The following is an 18,377-nucleotide window of genomic DNA, read 5'->3' on the forward strand; positions in this document are numbered from 1 at the left end:
ACTTCTACGTTGATTTGTAAAGTTTAGCCCTAATGTATGATGATATAGACCAGAAATGTTGATGTAGGCCAGTAAAGGTTAAATAAGACTAAGATTCTACAACCATTGAGTCTGTAAAGAGGTGCTTTGAGCAAAATGTCTTCATGCTAAAATGCTCACAATCTTAGTTTGATGTGTAAGCATATTGATGTTTGCAAATTATTACTGAACACAAAGTACAACTGAAATTGGTTGGAATGTGGTTAGTTTAGCAGGTATTTAGTCATGAACAAAGGTTTTTTGAACACATTTTAATGTTGACCTGATGGTGGCGCTGGAGGGAAAAGTCAGAGTGTCTCAGATGTTTATGGGACTCATTGCAAATCATGAATTTCTGTGCAAAATTTTATTCCAATTCATCTAGTAAATGTTGGATATCTGTACCAATTGTCATGGCTATTGTTCCAATACTTGTCGAGACGTTTCACTAAAAGACAAAAAATGTCAACCTGCTGATGACACTAGATGTTCACATAAGTCAGTAGGATTCATCTTAAGGGAACCATGAATGTCTGCACAACATTTCATTTCTGATTTTGCAGTTTGGACCAAAGTAGTGAACAGTGTGCAGCTCCCTTCAGCTTTACAGAGCTTTACACAAGTTTCATGTCCAACTGCAACGTTACTGTTTTGGTTCTCTCAGTGCTCTTGTAGCGTCGTTTTCAGCTGCAGCAGCTTTTCTTAGAGAAAAAAAGCCCCCTGTGCACTACCTCCAAATGAATAATAATGTTGCTCCATAACTGCTAGATGTGTAATAAGCAACTGTTTGTTAACAGGTTCAACATATCTAATTAAAAGGTGATGATATATCAGTGTTGTGTTCACTCAGTGCTACAAAAGTCCTTCAAAATCCCTAAAATGTTGACTTTACACTGGTATGATGTCATGCACGTGAAAATTGCTTATTTAGGCTCTGGGACAAATTGGCAGCAAGGCAATATCCAGATATCTTAATACATCCATAGTTTACACATGGTGGTCAACGTACATGGGAAATATCTGGCTCTTTGGCAGCTAAAAGCTAGCCACCAGCTAGTCTCTTACTGACATATAGCTTACAGTGATTTCATATCTTTTTACACTGCATTTCCTATGGTACGTAATTACTTATGAGAAAGACATGCTGGCTCATTTTATTTTCACTTGTATTTCTTGTAACAGTGTGCTATCAGGGAACAAGTCACCATCAAATTCACTGTAATGCTTACAGGGGGCGCTGGCTTAAACTGAGTTTAGAGGACTTCCGCAAGATGTTGAAGTTCCACAAAACAGATTATTTACAGGATTTTTTCTTTGTTAATGTAAATCAGTCATAATTTCCATCTATCCCACATGACATGAACACAATTTCTTTACGATGCTGCTGACAGAAATAGCTTCCTGAAATTTGAACTGGAATAAAGAGAAGTGAATGTCTGGTGTTGCACGTTTTAAAAGGTCCGCATCAAATTATCACACACATTAAATTTAGAAAAGTGGTGATCTAGTAAACCATTCAATACTCACAACCCTCCTGTGAATTTCTGAAGTGTGCTAACTGCCTTAAAATGTAAATGTAGATGCACAGTACCTTGTACAGAGAGAAGGAAGATGACAAATCCACTTGCTGCTGCTGTTAAAGTCATAGCTGCTCCTCTAATCTCTGTCTTTTAAATGACATCCGCAAGTAGACCTTGTACATGAGAAGTACCGTGTGTCAGTTAGTCACAATAAACGTCTCTACAGCAGAAAGAGGATGGCGCCGCCTTGAAAAAAAGTTCATGTGGTCTGTGGTTCTCACAATTGAATTAAAAAAAGACCAAGACCCTATCTTCCTTCCTCTTTACCTTATTAATATGCATGAACAGACGAATGCCTGTAAATCCCCAAGCTGAAATGAAGAAATGATACTGTTATTTTCAAAACTATGCATTAACTTTTTTAAAAACTAGCGTCAGGTTCAATTTATTTACAGTCCAAGTTCATGTGAGAACTGTGCTGTAAATAAAGATATAATGTATGTGAAGCACTGTGGCCCTGGTGTATTGTGTAAACTTAAAAAGGGAAAGTGAAACTCTGATTAGATTACTTTGTTTTCATTTGTTTAACCATCTAATTTCCATAGTGTTACGAGAAAAGCTCTACATTGTTCAGTTACTGTTACTCAGCCTGAGAGTTGATGAATGTGTTTACATTACCTGAAGGATATAGTGTGGTAATAATAGGTTGTGTTTAATGTTGTGAAAGGAGTGTACAGTTATCCTCAAGGTTAGTGCAGAGGAAAAAGTTTTAATTACCATTGAGAGCCAATGTGAAGATGTAGTGGGCTTCTCGTACATTAGAGCTTCCTGTTTCCTGTTCAAAGGAACATCTGAGCCAGCCCACTTGATCGTACCATTTATAAACCTGCTTCACGCATTATTACAGACGGTTGGTACAAAGACAAAGACAACACAGGCAATACGCCCTGTGTACATTTCTGCAGCTTAACTGAACAGGATGAAAGCCAAAGTAATTCTGAATAGACTGTGGCAAATTAAAATGTCTGTTTTGCCTCCTCTCTGTGGTCAGGTTCCTGCAGGGGTGTGAGAGCAAACTGCAGGGAAACGTATAGAACACCGAGTCACAAGCAATTATTCACAGCTGTTATGTAGATAACAAAAGCAAAAAAAGATAAGCGAAAGAAACGCCTCACAAAATTGTCCTCACTTTTTTCTCTGAGAAATAAATCCTGCTTGTGTCTGTTTGATGTGCTAGAAATGTTTTTTTGAAGAAATGGTCAACAGAAAAAAAAGGCTGAGTTGACAGTTGACAGCTAGAGAGCAGAATGGGGATTTCCGGTGTCACAGCAGTGGGCTTTTTTTGTTTTTTTTTTTACTGGCTTTTGGTTGTGCACTTTAATAGCACAAATTATATTTTGTTTTTACGTTTTACCAATACAGGCAGTTGTAGTTGAAATGCACTACAAAACACTTCAAGATCAACATTTAACCATCATTGACTTTGTTTTGTCTCAAGTTGGGCTGTGATATATCACAACACAGAAGGAAACAAGAACAAATGTCTATATCTATGTTTGATGCACCATCATGGGCCATAAAGTGTCCCTCATATACTATTTTCCTTTCATTTAAAAAAGATTACAATTACACTGGGTGCACATCATGATATTGACTGTATTTTTCAGAGGCAATGTAAGCATAAAAATAAAATCAATAATTATATAAAACCCAAAGAGGAAATGTATAAATCAGCAAGTGTCCTAGCCGACCAATACAAAGATGACTTACCTGCTTGCTCTCATTTAGACGTGTGTCAGTGTTCACAATAAAGGAAATTGACTATGGCTCAATTCAAGATTTGGCACTAGAAACACTAGAGGGTTTTTATTTGAAACGACACAGGAAGTGGCGACACTGAATCAGTCAGGGACAGACATTGGCGTTTATTGCTGGTACTTGAGGTTATTAGATAGTTAGTTACTATGTCGGGCAGGAAATCCGGTGTGGTATCATTTTGAGAGGGACAAACCCAAGAAGGTGACATGCAAACCCTGCAGGCAAATATTCACCTATCACTCGTCAACCTCAAACATGATAGTCTAACATTAGCCACTTAGCATGGCCGCTGTAACGTTAGATAGCCTAAATAAATAATATATTGTCATTTATCATGCAACGACCAGTCGACTAATGGCTTGAACTATTAGTGGACTAGGAAAATCTTTAGTTGGGGGCAGCCCTACAAATTAGACCCCTGACCCCCATTTGATAAGATTTTGTCCCAGGGTCCAATCTATGAAGATTTTTACTTTTCGATGTTTTATTACAGAAAGTATATGAACCCCATGACCAAAATAGTCATACATTCTGTCATTGTGTCACTTATGGATGAAATTATAGTGAAAATAAATTACTCCCCTTTTGCTGGGGACCCCTTGGCACCCCCACAAGGACCCCTGGTGGTCCCCGGAACCCACTTTGACAACTACCGTGCTAAACCTTTCTCAGCCTAAATTGTACTTTGTCAGATATAGCTGAAGCTAAAATACTGCAACATGCATACCTACAGTTATCAAGTTAACATATTTAGCATGTCATTCTATGTTAGCATTGCACTCTGAGTGGCACTGACTTGAGCTGATGTTAGCATGTCAATGGTACATGCAAACCATGGCAAACACTGAAGCAAATTGTAGCTTGTTAACCTGCTGGTGCTATAATAACAGCATTACTGATACAGTAACATACTGTACCAATAAATAGATGGCTAGGGTATTATTTAAAAGCAAGCAGAAACAGGATGTCTTTAAACACTATTAGATGTAGACTATATGATTTTTGCTTCAATAACCAGCCTGGCACTGAAAACAACATGAATATTGATGCCTCAGACCAGCCAAAATCCCTTGTTTAAGAAAACTCTGTATACCCCAATTTAATCCTAGTTTGGTCTAGTCCAGTGTACATATTCATTGATTCATTGAGTCTGGATTACACATATTGTTGGTAACACTGTTACCAACCTGCCATTCTGTGTTTTCCAGTAACATACACTTTCTCACTTCCTCTTTAGAGAAAGAGAAGTGAAGGTCTGTTGTTGCCTGTTTTTAAAGGCCTGTAAAACATTGTGTCTCATCACACAACAAATCTAGAAAAGTGACAATTTAAGAGTTCAAACCCACCTTCCTTTTAAAGTTTCTCAAGTTCACTGAATAACTGTACTAAATGCAATAAATGTAGATATACAGTATCTGACACAGAGAGGACAAGAAATCCACTTGTTGCTGCTGCTGAAACCACAGCTACTCACTTAATGAGCATCTACTACAAATGCACCACACGATGCATGTGGTCACATAGTGATTTGTAAATGTGCAAATCTTGCACTTGACTTCACATTACTTAATATGTGCGTGTGAATATGTTTGTCATCCTCTGCAATAAAAATAACAAAAAATATGTGAGGAAAATCTACTGTATTTCTGATGTGTAAGTCAGTATTTGTACCACCGTGGGGTTGAATTGTGTTTGTTAAAGAAAACGATTTCCATAAGTTTGCAAACCCAAAAACATTTTTAATGTGGGTTTCATTGATAGTTTTGTGCAAATTTTCAATGCAAAAATGTTTCATCTTATTTTAAATATATCAAAATAACTTCATTTAACATGTATAGCAATTCAACACAGGAGATACACAAGAGTTTCCAGTACAATTCAACCAAACATATTTGTCCACGTAAATCATTTTGATGACAGCGGACATCCTTCAAACAATGCAGAGTTCAGAAACCAGGAGTTCATCAGAGTTTCAAAGTGATGCTTACTATAAATTAAATTCATTGGACCTCCTTACAGTAGATGTTCTGCAGTATCACGCAGATTTATTCTTTATGCAACCTCCTGAGGTTGGGCTCTGAATGCTTCCTCAACATTTCAGAGGAACAACCACTAACTTTCATACATACAACACATTCATATAATATCTGACTCTCTCACACAGACAGATTCAGTTGTCAGTGTTCTCCGGCGGATTGTCGTCTCGTCCTCTGCTCTCCTCTCTCCTCCACTCTTCCTCCTTTCCTTTTTCTTTGTAAATCTTCATTTAAAGCGCCTTGGTGCTGCGGTTGCTAGACATGATTGTCATGGTTTCTTGTCTCGACCTTGCTGGTCAGGTATGTGTTTGAAGCGGCACTTGACGCCATAGTCACACCCTGTGGTCCGCCAGTAGAAGCACTCGTCTCCATTCGTAGCCACCCTCCGTCTGGACCTGCATGGACAGAACCAGAGCAGAGGATCCTGCATCACATTATCCACACAAAAACACACATGCAGGTAAATAATGGGACACAGGGTGCGTGGAAAGTAACATAGGAGGCCTTAAAGAAAATTCACTAGGCTGGGTTTTCACTTCTGTGTTAAAAGGATGATATTGGGATTTTATGTTTTCAAAGCGCTGCATCAGTGTGGTCTCTGATAGCTGAGAGATGTAGATCTCTCATCCAGTGGAGGACGTAGACTGGAGCCTGAACAAGCACTAAGGAACTGGGTTGGATCTTTTCTCTGTCCGTTTCCATTTGAGTCATCAGCATAATGAAACTTGTTCTGCAGGAATTAACCCATAGTGCAAATGCACAGGTGTAGCCTTTAATTTCTGCCTTTAATTTATTTTCCATTATCTAGATTGTCTTCTTTATTGCTTTCTTAAAGGAGTAAAACAGCCTTTATTTTTTAAGAATATCAACAATTGTATTTAATTTTAAACTGTATATATCTTGGGATGATAGATAGTTATCCTCATGCATTCCCAAAACCTAAATCCTAACCTAAACTATCACACTGACATGTCTAACATTAATTCTTACCCTAACTTTAACCTAAACTTAAAGCTTGAGTGCAGGACTTTGTCTCCCCCTTCTGGCAGTGAGATTAATTACAAAAACACTATTGACATGTGCTTACATCATAAGCTCCACCGTAGCCTAAACCATCAACATTTAAAAACTCTGTATACTGTGAAATACAGAAAGATTTATCTGGCGTTGATAGGCTTAATCAGCATTGTTTGAACTCATCTATGTTCATCTATATGTTAAAGTTCCACACTGCAGGTTTAATGCTGGCTAAACTAAACCCTAAAACAACTTACAGATGTTATTTGATTTTGTAATGAACCATTCTGAATTTAAACCTGCGGAGAAAAAAGGACAACACAGATACACAGATGAGTTGCTCAGTACCCTGTGGCAGCTGAGTTCTGCTGTGTTCCTGCAGCACTGGAGCTCAGGCCAGCAGTGGTCCTTTGTAAGGAGGGCATGGTCCGCTGGATCCACCGGTCTGGGTACCTCATCACCAGCTTATTGCCGCCCAGCTCCACCCCCTGGACAGGAGGACACAGCACAGGTGATCAAACTTAACATCATGTCATGTCTGAAGAGGCAAGAGAACAGGATGATGGCTCATTACCACAACTCAAAGCTGTGCTTTTAACATTCTGTGACATTCTAGATGATGAAAAGGGTCGAGATTCGTTTACGCCTGCCAATCACCCACCTGCAGCTTCTCCAGTGCCTTGGCAGCCATGTTGGCGTTCCTGAAGTTGATGAAGGCACAGAAGCGCTCATGAAGAACTCTGATGCTCTCTATCTCACCATACCTGCAACCATGGAAACACAGAGCATCTAACCTACAGCAAAGCATTGTGGACAGATCTGCAACCAAAATGACACTGTGCTTCACATCCAGCACTGACAATTAATGTAATGCAATTACTATAATTACAGTAATGCAGTAACCCTTGTTCTAGTGGTGACACTATTACTACTAGTAGCGCTGGTGCTACTCCTCGTGCTACTTTAACTACTATATCGAAGCTCCTATCTACAGGTGCTACTGCTACATCTATTGTACTTTTACTGTTGTGACGATGATGGCTTCTAACACGTTCTACTTAAAAGTGCACAATAGTGGAGCCTCCAAGGCTTAGGGTTTAAGACATCGAACATGAACTGTGACATGGCCGGACTGTGGACCTTTGTTACATCTCTCTCTCTCTCATTTCTTGCCATCTCTCTACTGGAGCTATCTAATAAAGGCATTAAATGCCCAAAACAGAACAATAAAAACCAGAAACTCACTATACTGACATATTTGCAGATATGAAACAATTGTATGAATTTAATGGTGGTTTTGACTGATAGTACTATGTCTTATTACACGGTAAGACCACCCTGTGTCTAGTTTTCATCACTTAAGTTTACCTACCTGTGAAGCTTCATGCAGATTCAGATGTCTTAAAATGTTGCTTTGTTAGTACCTGTTCTGAATGATTGCAGTACAGGCTCTAGCTTACTGCCTTCATTTGTTATTAACTACCCCTAATGAAATTTTTGGCCAGCACATTTGTTTCTACCCAGAAACTGTGCCTGTATGGTTGACAGAGGCATGAGGGGCCTTTTCTGCTTAATTGGTGTGTTCTCTAACAGGGAATCTCTACTGTATGACCTTGGTGCAGAACAACTCACTATCACTCCCGGCAAACACATCTGAGTTTTCAACCAGCAAATTCCTCACCTGAGCTAACTGCTGCTCATCTGAATGAGGATAGTTGAAATCAAATGGAAACGTGCTGATGGTTGCCCCACTGTGGCCCCACTGTGGCCTCCTGCATGTATACAGAAACCTCCACTTCCTGTGGCCCTGCCTCCTGAAATGCTACTGGGCTAACACCCCCAGCTACCACATCCGCTACATTTATGCATGCCAGGCAAATGCATAGCACACAAGCACACATCTGTATGACCAACATTCACGACAGTGACCATTAGTTCTCCCTGCAGCCACACAAAAGATGTGTACACTAACAAGTTACTAGGTAGCAACCCTTCCTCCACTCCTAAAGCCTCTACTACCACTGCGAGAACGAGTGTGTTTTTCCCCTAAACTTTATTAAAAACTGCACAACTGCCAGTGTATTCTGTGTCATTTCATCTTTTAGTCTAATTGATTTGTTTGTAGTCGTGGGTCGAAGCTGCAGTCACATTGTGAGAACTGAATCTTTCATTTCTGACTCTGTCAGAAGCTTGCCTCAGGTTGTCTTTGGTCACCAAAACTCCATATCGATTGATGGTGAACAAGTCTCACAGTGTGATCAAGCTGTACTGTTTCGGAGTGACGACTAAAGGAAAAGAAACTTTCTGCACACTGTCACCCTCTGCAGCAGTGAGAGGGAACTGAAATCATGTTTCCAACTACAGAGTTGTTGTGGAAGCTGTCTGTTTATTGTATATCAGCCACTGCAATATCTGGATAATGTGACATTCAACAAAGTGTGATAGAACTGAGATAATGTTTCATGTGTGAAAATATACAGTATACTGCACAGGAAGATAATCAGGATTCCTCAAAAGTGATTAATTACAGCATGTACACATTTAAAATAATAGTTTGCAAAACAGCTCTAATCCTAAATATCTGTAATATAACGAACTCTACAGAGAAAACTAAGCTTGCATTAGTTCAGACAAAACACTCTACTTTCTGCCTCCATCAGGTGAGTCCAGCCTCTGGTTCAACTGCATCAGAACAAAATCAGATAAAATTTAGGGGAGGTACTTCTCATAACTGTAACTATGAATCTGATATTGGCCTTTTTTTCATGATGCTCCAGCCTGACTGGACTTTACTCCACGTCTTCCTGCTCCTCCGTGTCTTCTGTCTGTTCAGCAGCGACGACCTGCAAGTCTGAGACGTCCTCATACACAGGAGAAGAGTCCAACTGATGGCGAGAGATGTCAAAATGAATATTAATGGACCTCATTCATAAAACTTGTATATAATTAGATTGTATTAAAGATGTATTAAATCGTGTTTAAAACTGAATTATTTAACACAAAAATTATGTTCAGGTGAAAAATATATTGGGTTTCTTCTCAGCAAATTGTATTTTAAATATAAATTCACTTCACAGCTTCATGTTGACAATATGAATGTGTTTGAGTGCATTTATAAGTCAAGTGATCATAACTGTATTTTAGGGTAAGTTCTGTCAATAAGGTCTCTCTCTCACCTCTATAGTCTCTACAGGTTCATTCATTTCAGTGGTGGAACTCAAAGTTTTCTTCTTCCTGGATTGAATCAAACAAAAACAAGACATATTTAACAAAATGAAATTCATGACTTAAAAAGTCTAAATATATTTTAATAAGAAAACAAAAGAACGTATTTCTTTTTTATTGCTCTACCTTGCCCACAGACTCAAGGGAAGCAGGGCAATCAGAATCAGGACCACCAGAATCAACCTGATGATATTCATATTAATTATTGATTTTCCTAAAAATTTAGACCAACAAAAAGGAGATATGGCTTATCAATATGTGCAATATATATATATGTGTGTGTGTGTGTGTGTGTGTGTGTGTGTGTGTGTGTGTGTGTGTGTGTGTGTGTGAAGTTCAATGAGCATAACTTACCAGATCCAACAGTCAGATATAAGGTGGAGTTATGACGTCCTCTTCTGTTCTGGGCTTCACAGTAATAATTCCCACTGTGTTCAGGTCTGACATCAGTGATGGTGAAGATCTGTCCTGATGCTTTTGGTGAGTCTTCATTCTCCTTGTACCAGGTATAATTAGCTGCTGGGTTAGCATCACTGCTACAGGTCAGATTCACTGAACTGCCCTCCACTATCTCACCAGATGGACTCACTAACACAGAAGGAAGCTTTGGAGCATCTGAAAAAAAAGAAAGACATCTTATGAGTCTTTATTCACATTCATTGGTGGCTGGCCAATAGAGGGCACACATGCAGCACCACACCAGCCACACAGTTTAATTCAGAATGATTCAGCTTGATAAATTATTTATTAAGGTTTTAAATGACTAAATAAATTAGTTTTTACTTTGTAAGCATTTTGATATAACTTCATATATGAAATTATAGAATATGAAATGAATATAAGAATGAACCTATTTTGTATTCTCTTAACCTTTCTGGCCATGCAACAGAAAGAAGAAGAGAAACTGGAATATTCTGTTCCATGAATAGAAAACCTCAATCAAAATGTCATTGACATTTGTAGTAATGCAAGTAACCAAAAATCCAAACGTGGAGCATAGCAGTGGCGCTCGGTCAATAGAGAGCATTTGTACAGCACCCCACCAGCCACAAAGCTTAATTATTATTAAATATTTGAAGCAATTATTGTTTTTCATTTTTACAGTACCAGCACCAAAATTGCTAAATGTTGCTATACTGGGCAATTTTTGCTTGAATTTAAGCTTTTGCTCCCCTTGCATTTCAGGAAAAAAGGGCCTAAATAAAAATGTAAATGGCTGTATTTCTATAGCACTTTTATCCAAAACGCTTTACATCGATTCTGCTGCTCATTCACCCATTCACACTCACATTCAAGCGTACACTCACACACTGATGGTGGCAAACTACCATCCAGGGTTCAGGCACAACCATCAGGAGCAATTTAGGGTTCAGTGTCTGGCTCAAGGACACTTCAACATGCCAGGAGGAGTTGGTGATCAAACCACACTGATTAGGGGACGACCCGCTCTACGTCCTGAACCACAGTTGCCTTGCCACCTTGTCTAGTAGTACTAGGTAGTAAATAGTAGGAATTGCAATAAGTGGTAAATATTAATTTTCTAATGTTTTGTACTTACACTGGACATCTATGATGAGATTTGAAGAGTTAATCTGTCCATATTGATTCTCAGACTTGCAGTGGTAGACCCCGCTGTCCTCAGAACTGATGGAGGTGAAATGATACATGTTTCCTGGCCCATGAAGCAGTGTTTGGTTCTCCTTGTGCCAGGTATAAGTAGCTGCTGGGTTAGCATCACTGCTACAGTTCAGAGTCACTGAACTGCCCTGCACTATCTCACCAGAGGGACTCACTGACACAGAGGGAAGCTTTGGAGCATCTAGAGGAGACATGGTGATATGAATTAACTATGAAATGAGGATGTGCTGCTTTGGACCATCTGGAAGAGATGTGTTAACAGAGATTATTCGAGGTCAAGGCTGTATTACTGCAGTAGCACATTCAGCACATATGAAAGGAATGAATAAAACTGCCTCTTCAGCATCTACTGTAACTGCTATCAATAGTACAAGCTAAAAAAAAAAAAAAAAAAAACCTCTTCCATTTTTTTATTTATTATTGTCAGCTAAGCTTGTGACAGGCAACACTGCTATTTCTATCATTCATTATCATCATTAGCAGTGTGTTAGCTCCTAAAAAAATGTATTATTAAATAATTCTATGAGTAATTATATCAAATTATGTAAAAACTATCCGCAAAATTATTGATATCTGCATCAGTAATACTTGCCCAAAACCACATTTTGTCACTGACGATCAGCAAAAACCTTTCTATGTCTAACCTGGTGCAAAGAAATCATTTACTGCTTTTTTCACTCACATTTCACATCAATAAAGATGTGTTTAGATGTCCTCTTCCCCAGCTGGTTCTCAGCTGTACAGTAATACTCTCCAGAGTCAGAGGATTGGATGAAGCTGAAGATGAGCTGTGGTTCTTTACTGAGAGGTTGAAGGTCTGGATTTACATTCTTCTTGTACCAGGTATAATTAGCAGCTGGGTTAGCATCACTGCTACAGGTCAGAGTCACTGAACTGCCCTCCGCTATCTCACCAGATGGACTCACTGACACAGAGGGAAGCTTTGGAGCATCTGTAGGAGATACACACTTACATTAATTTGAAGATCAGAATATGTTGTCAGAGATGATATACTATTTTAATTCAAGTTTATTTTTGCTAGTTTCTTATTGATCATCCCTAGTAGTTGTCACAGCGGCTGTTCACAATGATGATCCTGGAGCTGTTCCAGGTTAGACTGCTGCTGGTGGGAACTAACTGCAAATAACAGACCTTTAATAATTCTGCACAGCAGGCAGATCACTTCCTTATTATGTTTTATAAATAATTCTGCTGAATACACATAATGAATTGAATGAAAATAACCCAGAATGGGAAATGAATCATATGTTTCATTTTGAGGGGAACAAAGCTGGGCTCTTATTAGTAGTTTAATTGGGCTGTCCCCATAAAAAATACAACACTCTTCCTCCTGATGGCTGTTTATACTCACAGCTGTTGCATTATCAACTGCATAATTTTTCACAGAATTAAACATATCTTCAGATACATTTGTGTTCCAATCCTGTCCATTTCAGTTGTATTGTAGTAGTTTAAAATCCAGTTTAAAGTCATGCTGTTATATCAAGCCTTTCAAATTTACTGCTACTGAACTGAAGTCTGTGTAAAGCAATGAGTCTGACATAAAATAAGTCTTCATAATCTAGTAACTCCTATAAAAAGGTTTACTATGAAAAAAAAATTACATCACATCATCAGTGGACGTATTAGAGCATCTCAATAACAAATATTATAACTCCCAAAACATTAAATGTAGCAGCAACATACAGTATTTTCTATACTGCAAATATTTCAGAATCACAAAATTTCAATAGGAAAGAATTTCAACATGTTAAATCACAACATATCTGACAATTGCTTTTCTTGAGTCTGCATAAAGATTTTGAAGACTTCAGTATGATTACATCTGATATTATAATGGAGTTTTAAAAAAAGAAAGAAAAAGGTGAGCGTGGTGTCAGTGTGTGTGTGTGTCCTGTCACAGTGAACTAAACTCACACACTGAAGGAGAGCTGCAATCCTCATGTCCTTTTAAAGCACAGGAGACATTGTCACCAGGATTAAACTGCCCTGAATAAAGAGAAGTTTCCTCATTCATAACTTTCTGTCCGTTCTTGAACCAGATGTAAGAAATACGACCTGCTGGACTGCAGCTGCTGAGACATTTCAGCTCTGCCTCGGTACAAGACTGATGGACTGTTATTGTGATCACCTGCACCTGGAGAGCTGGATATGAGAACAAGAACAATATTATCATCATTAGCTTTAAATTATCATAGACGTACCTGCACATCAAGCCATCTGTTACAATTCCTAGAAGTAGTGAAGGTCATTAGTAACTGTATTTAATATGTATGTATGCAATGTTATGGCAATTGATCATTAGCAACAATTTCAGTGTTTTTAAAAGTAGTAATGTTTGTGTATTTATATCAGTTTGTGTTCATCAGTACCTGTGACAGTCAGAGTTGTTCCAGGTAAACTACTCCCCCATTCAAAGCTTCGTGTTTTGAATGTGAAGTGATACTGGGCTGTATCGTTCTCTCTCAGGTCAGAGATTCTCAGAGTGGAGCGTCCTCCCTCTGTTTCAAGGACCTGAACACGACCTGCATACTGGGAGTCTTCATTAAGGTCCTCAGGCTGTGAGGAATACCGCCACTGATGACTACGCTCAGGATTGAACCAAAATTTTGATCTATAGTATGTGCTGGAACTACTGTATGTGCAGGAAATGTCCACTGATGATCCTCTGAAGGCACAGATGCTTCTGTCAGTGTAAATCACTCTGTTGCAGGACTGACCATGGACACCTGAAAGATAAAATTTCAAACACCACAGTTATAATAATACATACTAATAAAACTAATAACATAATAATAATACATTTTGTTTATAGAGGGCTTTTCAGAAAATGATAATAAAAAACAACACACTGAAAGCACAAGGTAACACACAACATTAATTACACATTAAAAGCAGGTCTGAAAAGTTGAGTTTTGATTAGTGTTTTGAACAGACAGGTCAGTGCAGTCTCAGATGAGTTTGAGGAGAGAGTTCCAGAGGGAAGAGTCATCTATGATGTAAGCTCTGTCGCCCCAGGTCCGGTGCTGGACTTGAAACTTTAATTACTAAATAGAAGTAATAGAGCATATCAGTAACATACATATTATGTTTATTATATATAGCATAAATATTAGAACTACCAAAACATTAAATTTAGCAGCAAGGTATTTTCTGTACTGCAAATGTTTCAGAATTACAAAAATTTCACCTAATAGGAAATAATTTCAACATGATATACCACAACATATCTGACAACTGTTTTTCTTGAGTCTGCATAAGGATTTTGAAGACCACAGTATGGTTATAGCTGATATTATAATGGAGTTTTAAAAAAAAGAAGAGGTGAACATGTGTGTGTTTTGGTAGCTGGAGCAAGAAGGATGTTCTAATATTTTTCCCAGATCTTTAGTGATCCCAAATATTTACAACAAGGCTCAACACATACTCACATGCTTAATGCCGGTTCACCCAAGTCACAAAAAAACAGTTTCTCTCTTATTTGTAGTATCTATCCATGAAAATATGTGTGGTTTAATTTTTTAGTTCAACCTCAATACTATGTAGGTGAACAGCATTTAGTTTGTGCTTAAAAATGATGTTTGAAAATTGTCTACTTTGGTACTCATAGACACTTTATATAAGTGAAAAGGATCATAAAAAAACAACAAACTAAAAGCACAAAGTAACACACAACATTAATTACACATTAAAAGCAGGTCTGAAAAGGTGAGTTTTGATTAGTGTTTTAAAGAGACAGGTCAGTGAAGTCTCATCTGTGTGTGTGTGTGTGTGTGTGTGTGTGTGTGTGTGTGTGTGTGTGTGTGTGTGTGTGTGTGTGTTTTGGTCACTAGAGCAAGAGGGGTGTTTTCCCAGATCTTTTCTTTTCAACGAGAAAATCCAGTTTTTCACATGATTAATGCTGGTTCACCCAAATCACAAAAAAACATATTTTCTCTCTTATTTGTAGTGTCTTATCACAAACACAGCTGTTGTTTAACTTTTAGATCAACCTCAAGACTATGTAGATAGACGGAATTTAATTTGTGGTTGAAAATCATGTTTGAAAATTATTTTGGTTACTCTGAATCATCCACAGACATATCTGTCAACAATTTCCACTGGATCTAATTTCTACTCAAGATGTACTCTCTGTAAAAACTGTCCACAACGAGGTCTGTAGATTATCCAAAGTAATTGTAAGACACATAGATCCATAGTTTTTCAAACGTAAGCTTTAAATGATTTAAGCAGTACAAACAATATTCAATTCACTTTCATGGTATTGGAATGGCAGAAGATTTTTCCAGGATTGATGTCTCAAACTCAGGGCACATGAAACTGTAACTATTTGCATAGTTAGTAGGGATGTGCAGAGATCCCAATATTTGTATTTGTATCTATATTTGTCAAAGCAGCAAAATCATTTGTATTTGTATTTGTATTCAAATAAAAGTGGAAAGCGGCTTAAAAATCCTGTCTTTGTTTTTATTACGCTTTAATTTTAGAAAATTAAAGCATTACAATAAGTGTTCATGAATAAACTACCTTATGAAGGAGGTCCCCACACTGGGTCTTGAACTGGAGTTAGACGACTGCGCTGACTACTGAGCTAAAACTTTACTCATCGCCTCATTGCAGACAGACCTCTACCTATTTATACACCCATAACACAGAGACATACAGGGATGAACTTCAAAGGTGATTCTTGCTTTGCACTTTTCATTTATTGTCTATTTTTACAACCTAACTTTGTGGAAAGGAGAAGAGGAACAACAGGTTATGAAGAGTCCCTTGCGAGCTCAGCTTTATCTCTGGGGAACACTCCCAACTCCTGGGGTGATGTCCAAATTAGGAAATGTGCATTTGCGGCAGGTGGATGTGACTCCCCTCATTGAGACCTGCCGACAGACATAATAGCGGAGCAGAAGAGAGAGACTGAGATAGCGATGCAACCGACCTGCACACTGGTATTTGACATGGATTTGTTTTTTTCTTCCCGAAAATAAATAATTTAAAAAATATTTATATGAAACAAATATTCATAAAAAAGAAAGAAAAAACACTATTTGTGTTTTGCCAAATAACGTATTTGTATTCAGGCACACCCCTAATGGTTAGAAAAGGCAGAAGTCAGAAAACATGTTTTTTGTATTTTGAGTGAACTGACTTTTTGAATGTAAGCTCTCATTTTATATTTGTGTCACAGTCAACACAGTGAATAAGATATAAGAGTTCAACATGTTTAAAATCTCATGGGGATGTGGTTTGGTTTTGATCCACTTCTATGTCAATTTCTGAATCACATGCTGCCCCTGAATTACATGTAAATACAAGGTGTAGTACAATAGGATGAAGGCTCCACTAGATGTGGTTAGTTTAGTGAGAGACTGTGTTGTAAACTCACACACTGAAGGAGCAGGATGATGCTCAAATCCTTCTACAGCACAGGAATAGCTGTCTGCAGGATAAAAGTACTTTTCATAAGTAGAAGATGTTTGATCCTGAATTTTCTGTCCATTCTTGTACCAGATGAAGGAAGAACGTTCAGGTAGACATCTGCTGTGACACTTCAGCTCTGCCCAGGTATAATCCTGATAGGCTCTTGATATGTTCACCATCACTTGCAGATTTGGATCTGTGAGGATAAAAAGAGACATTTGTACATCACAAATAACTAAACAAAATCAGCTTGTTTAAAGGTACTGCGTCAGTGTTTGTGTTCATCAGTACCTGTGACAGTCAGAGTTGTTCCAGGTAAACTACTCCTCCATTCAAACCATTGTGTTTTGAATGTGAAGTGATACTGGGCTGAATCGCTCTCTCTCAGGTCAGAGATTCTCAGAGTGGAGCGTCCTCTCTCTATTTCAAGGACCTGAATACGACCTGCATACTGGGAGTCTTCACTAAGGTTCTCAGGCTGTGAGGAATTCTGCCACTGATGACTACGTTCAGGACTGAACCAGAATTTTGATGTGATAGATCCATAACTGCTGTATGTGCAGGAAATGTCCACTGATGAGCCTCTGAAGGCACAGATGCTTCTGTCAGTGTAAATCACTCTGTTGCAGTATGAACCATAGACACCTGAAAGATAAAATTCATTTCAAACAGAACAGTTATAATAACAATACATTTTGTTTATAAAGGGCTTTTCAGGGTACTCATAGACACTTTACATAAGTTAAAAGGATCATAAAAAAACAACAAACTAAAAGCACAAAGTAACACAAAACATTAATTACACATTAAAAGCAGGTCTGAAAAGGTGAGTTTTGATTAGTGTTTTAAACAGACAGGTCAGTGCAGTCTCATCTGTGTGTGTGTGTGTGTGTGTGTGTGTGTGTGTGTGTGTGTGTGTGTGTGTGTGTGTGTGTGTGTGTGTTTTGGTCGCTGGAGCAAGAGGGATGTTTTCCCACATCTTTTCTTTTCAACAAGGCTCAACAGGATAATCCTGTTTTTCACATGATTAATGCTGGTTCACCCAAATCACAAAAAAACATATTTTCTCTCTTATTTGTGGTGTCTTATCACAAACACAGCTGTTGTTTAACTTTTAGATCAACCTCAAGACTATGTAGATAGACGGAATTTAGTTTGTGGTTGAAAATCATGTTTGAAAATTATTTTGGTTACTCTGAATCATCCACAGACATATCTGTCAATGATTTCCATTGGATCTACTTTCTACTCAAGATAAAAACTGTCCACAACAAGGTCTGTAGATTATCCAAAGTAATTGTAAGACACATAGATCCATAGTTTTTCAAATATAAGCTTTCAATGATTTAAGCAGTACAAACAATATTCAACTCACTTTTATCGTATTGGAATGGCAGCAGACTTTTCAAGGTTCAAAATCTGAGCACATGAAACTGTAACTATTCACATGGTTAGAAAGGGAGCAAGTCAGAAAATATGTTTTTTATATTTTGAGTGAACTGACGTTTTAAATGTACAGTAAGCTCTTATTTTACATTTATGTCACAGTCAACACTGTGAATAAGATAAGAGAATGTAACATGTAAAGTCTCATGGGGATGTGGTTTGGTTTTGATCCACTTCTATGTCAATGTTTGAATCACATGCTGCCCCTGAATTACAT

At 38.0% G+C, this 18,377-nt stretch overlaps 2 protein-coding genes across 2 annotated transcripts; both read right to left on the minus strand.

Annotated features, from left to right (window-relative positions):
* Positions 1-5,092: 5,092 nt before the first annotated feature.
* Positions 5,093-7,250, minus strand: LOC122973319 (multiple RNA-binding domain-containing protein 1-like). Its single transcript, XM_044340729.1, has 3 exons — positions 7,071-7,250; positions 6,758-6,897; positions 5,093-5,787 (listed from the first exon to the last, which is right to left on the minus strand). The coding sequence occupies exons 1-3, from the start codon at positions 7,215-7,217 to the stop codon at positions 5,661-5,663; spliced, it is 414 nt and encodes a 137-aa protein (XP_044196664.1). The 5' UTR covers positions 7,218-7,250; the 3' UTR covers positions 5,093-5,660.
* Positions 7,251-11,481: 4,231 nt separating this feature from the next.
* Positions 11,482-17,918, minus strand: LOC122976535. The gene is made up of 5 exons (XM_044345081.1): positions 17,909-17,918; positions 17,006-17,359; positions 13,211-13,438; positions 12,186-12,224; positions 11,482-11,513 (listed from the first exon to the last, which is right to left on the minus strand). The coding sequence occupies exons 1-5, from the start codon at positions 17,916-17,918 to the stop codon at positions 11,482-11,484; spliced, it is 663 nt and encodes a 220-aa protein (XP_044201016.1).
* Positions 17,919-18,377: the final 459 nt, after the last annotated feature.

Source organism: Thunnus albacares, chromosome 3 (genome assembly GCF_914725855.1).
Source record: "Thunnus albacares chromosome 3, fThuAlb1.1, whole genome shotgun sequence".
NCBI classification, from domain to species: domain Eukaryota; kingdom Metazoa; phylum Chordata; class Actinopteri; order Scombriformes; family Scombridae; genus Thunnus; species Thunnus albacares.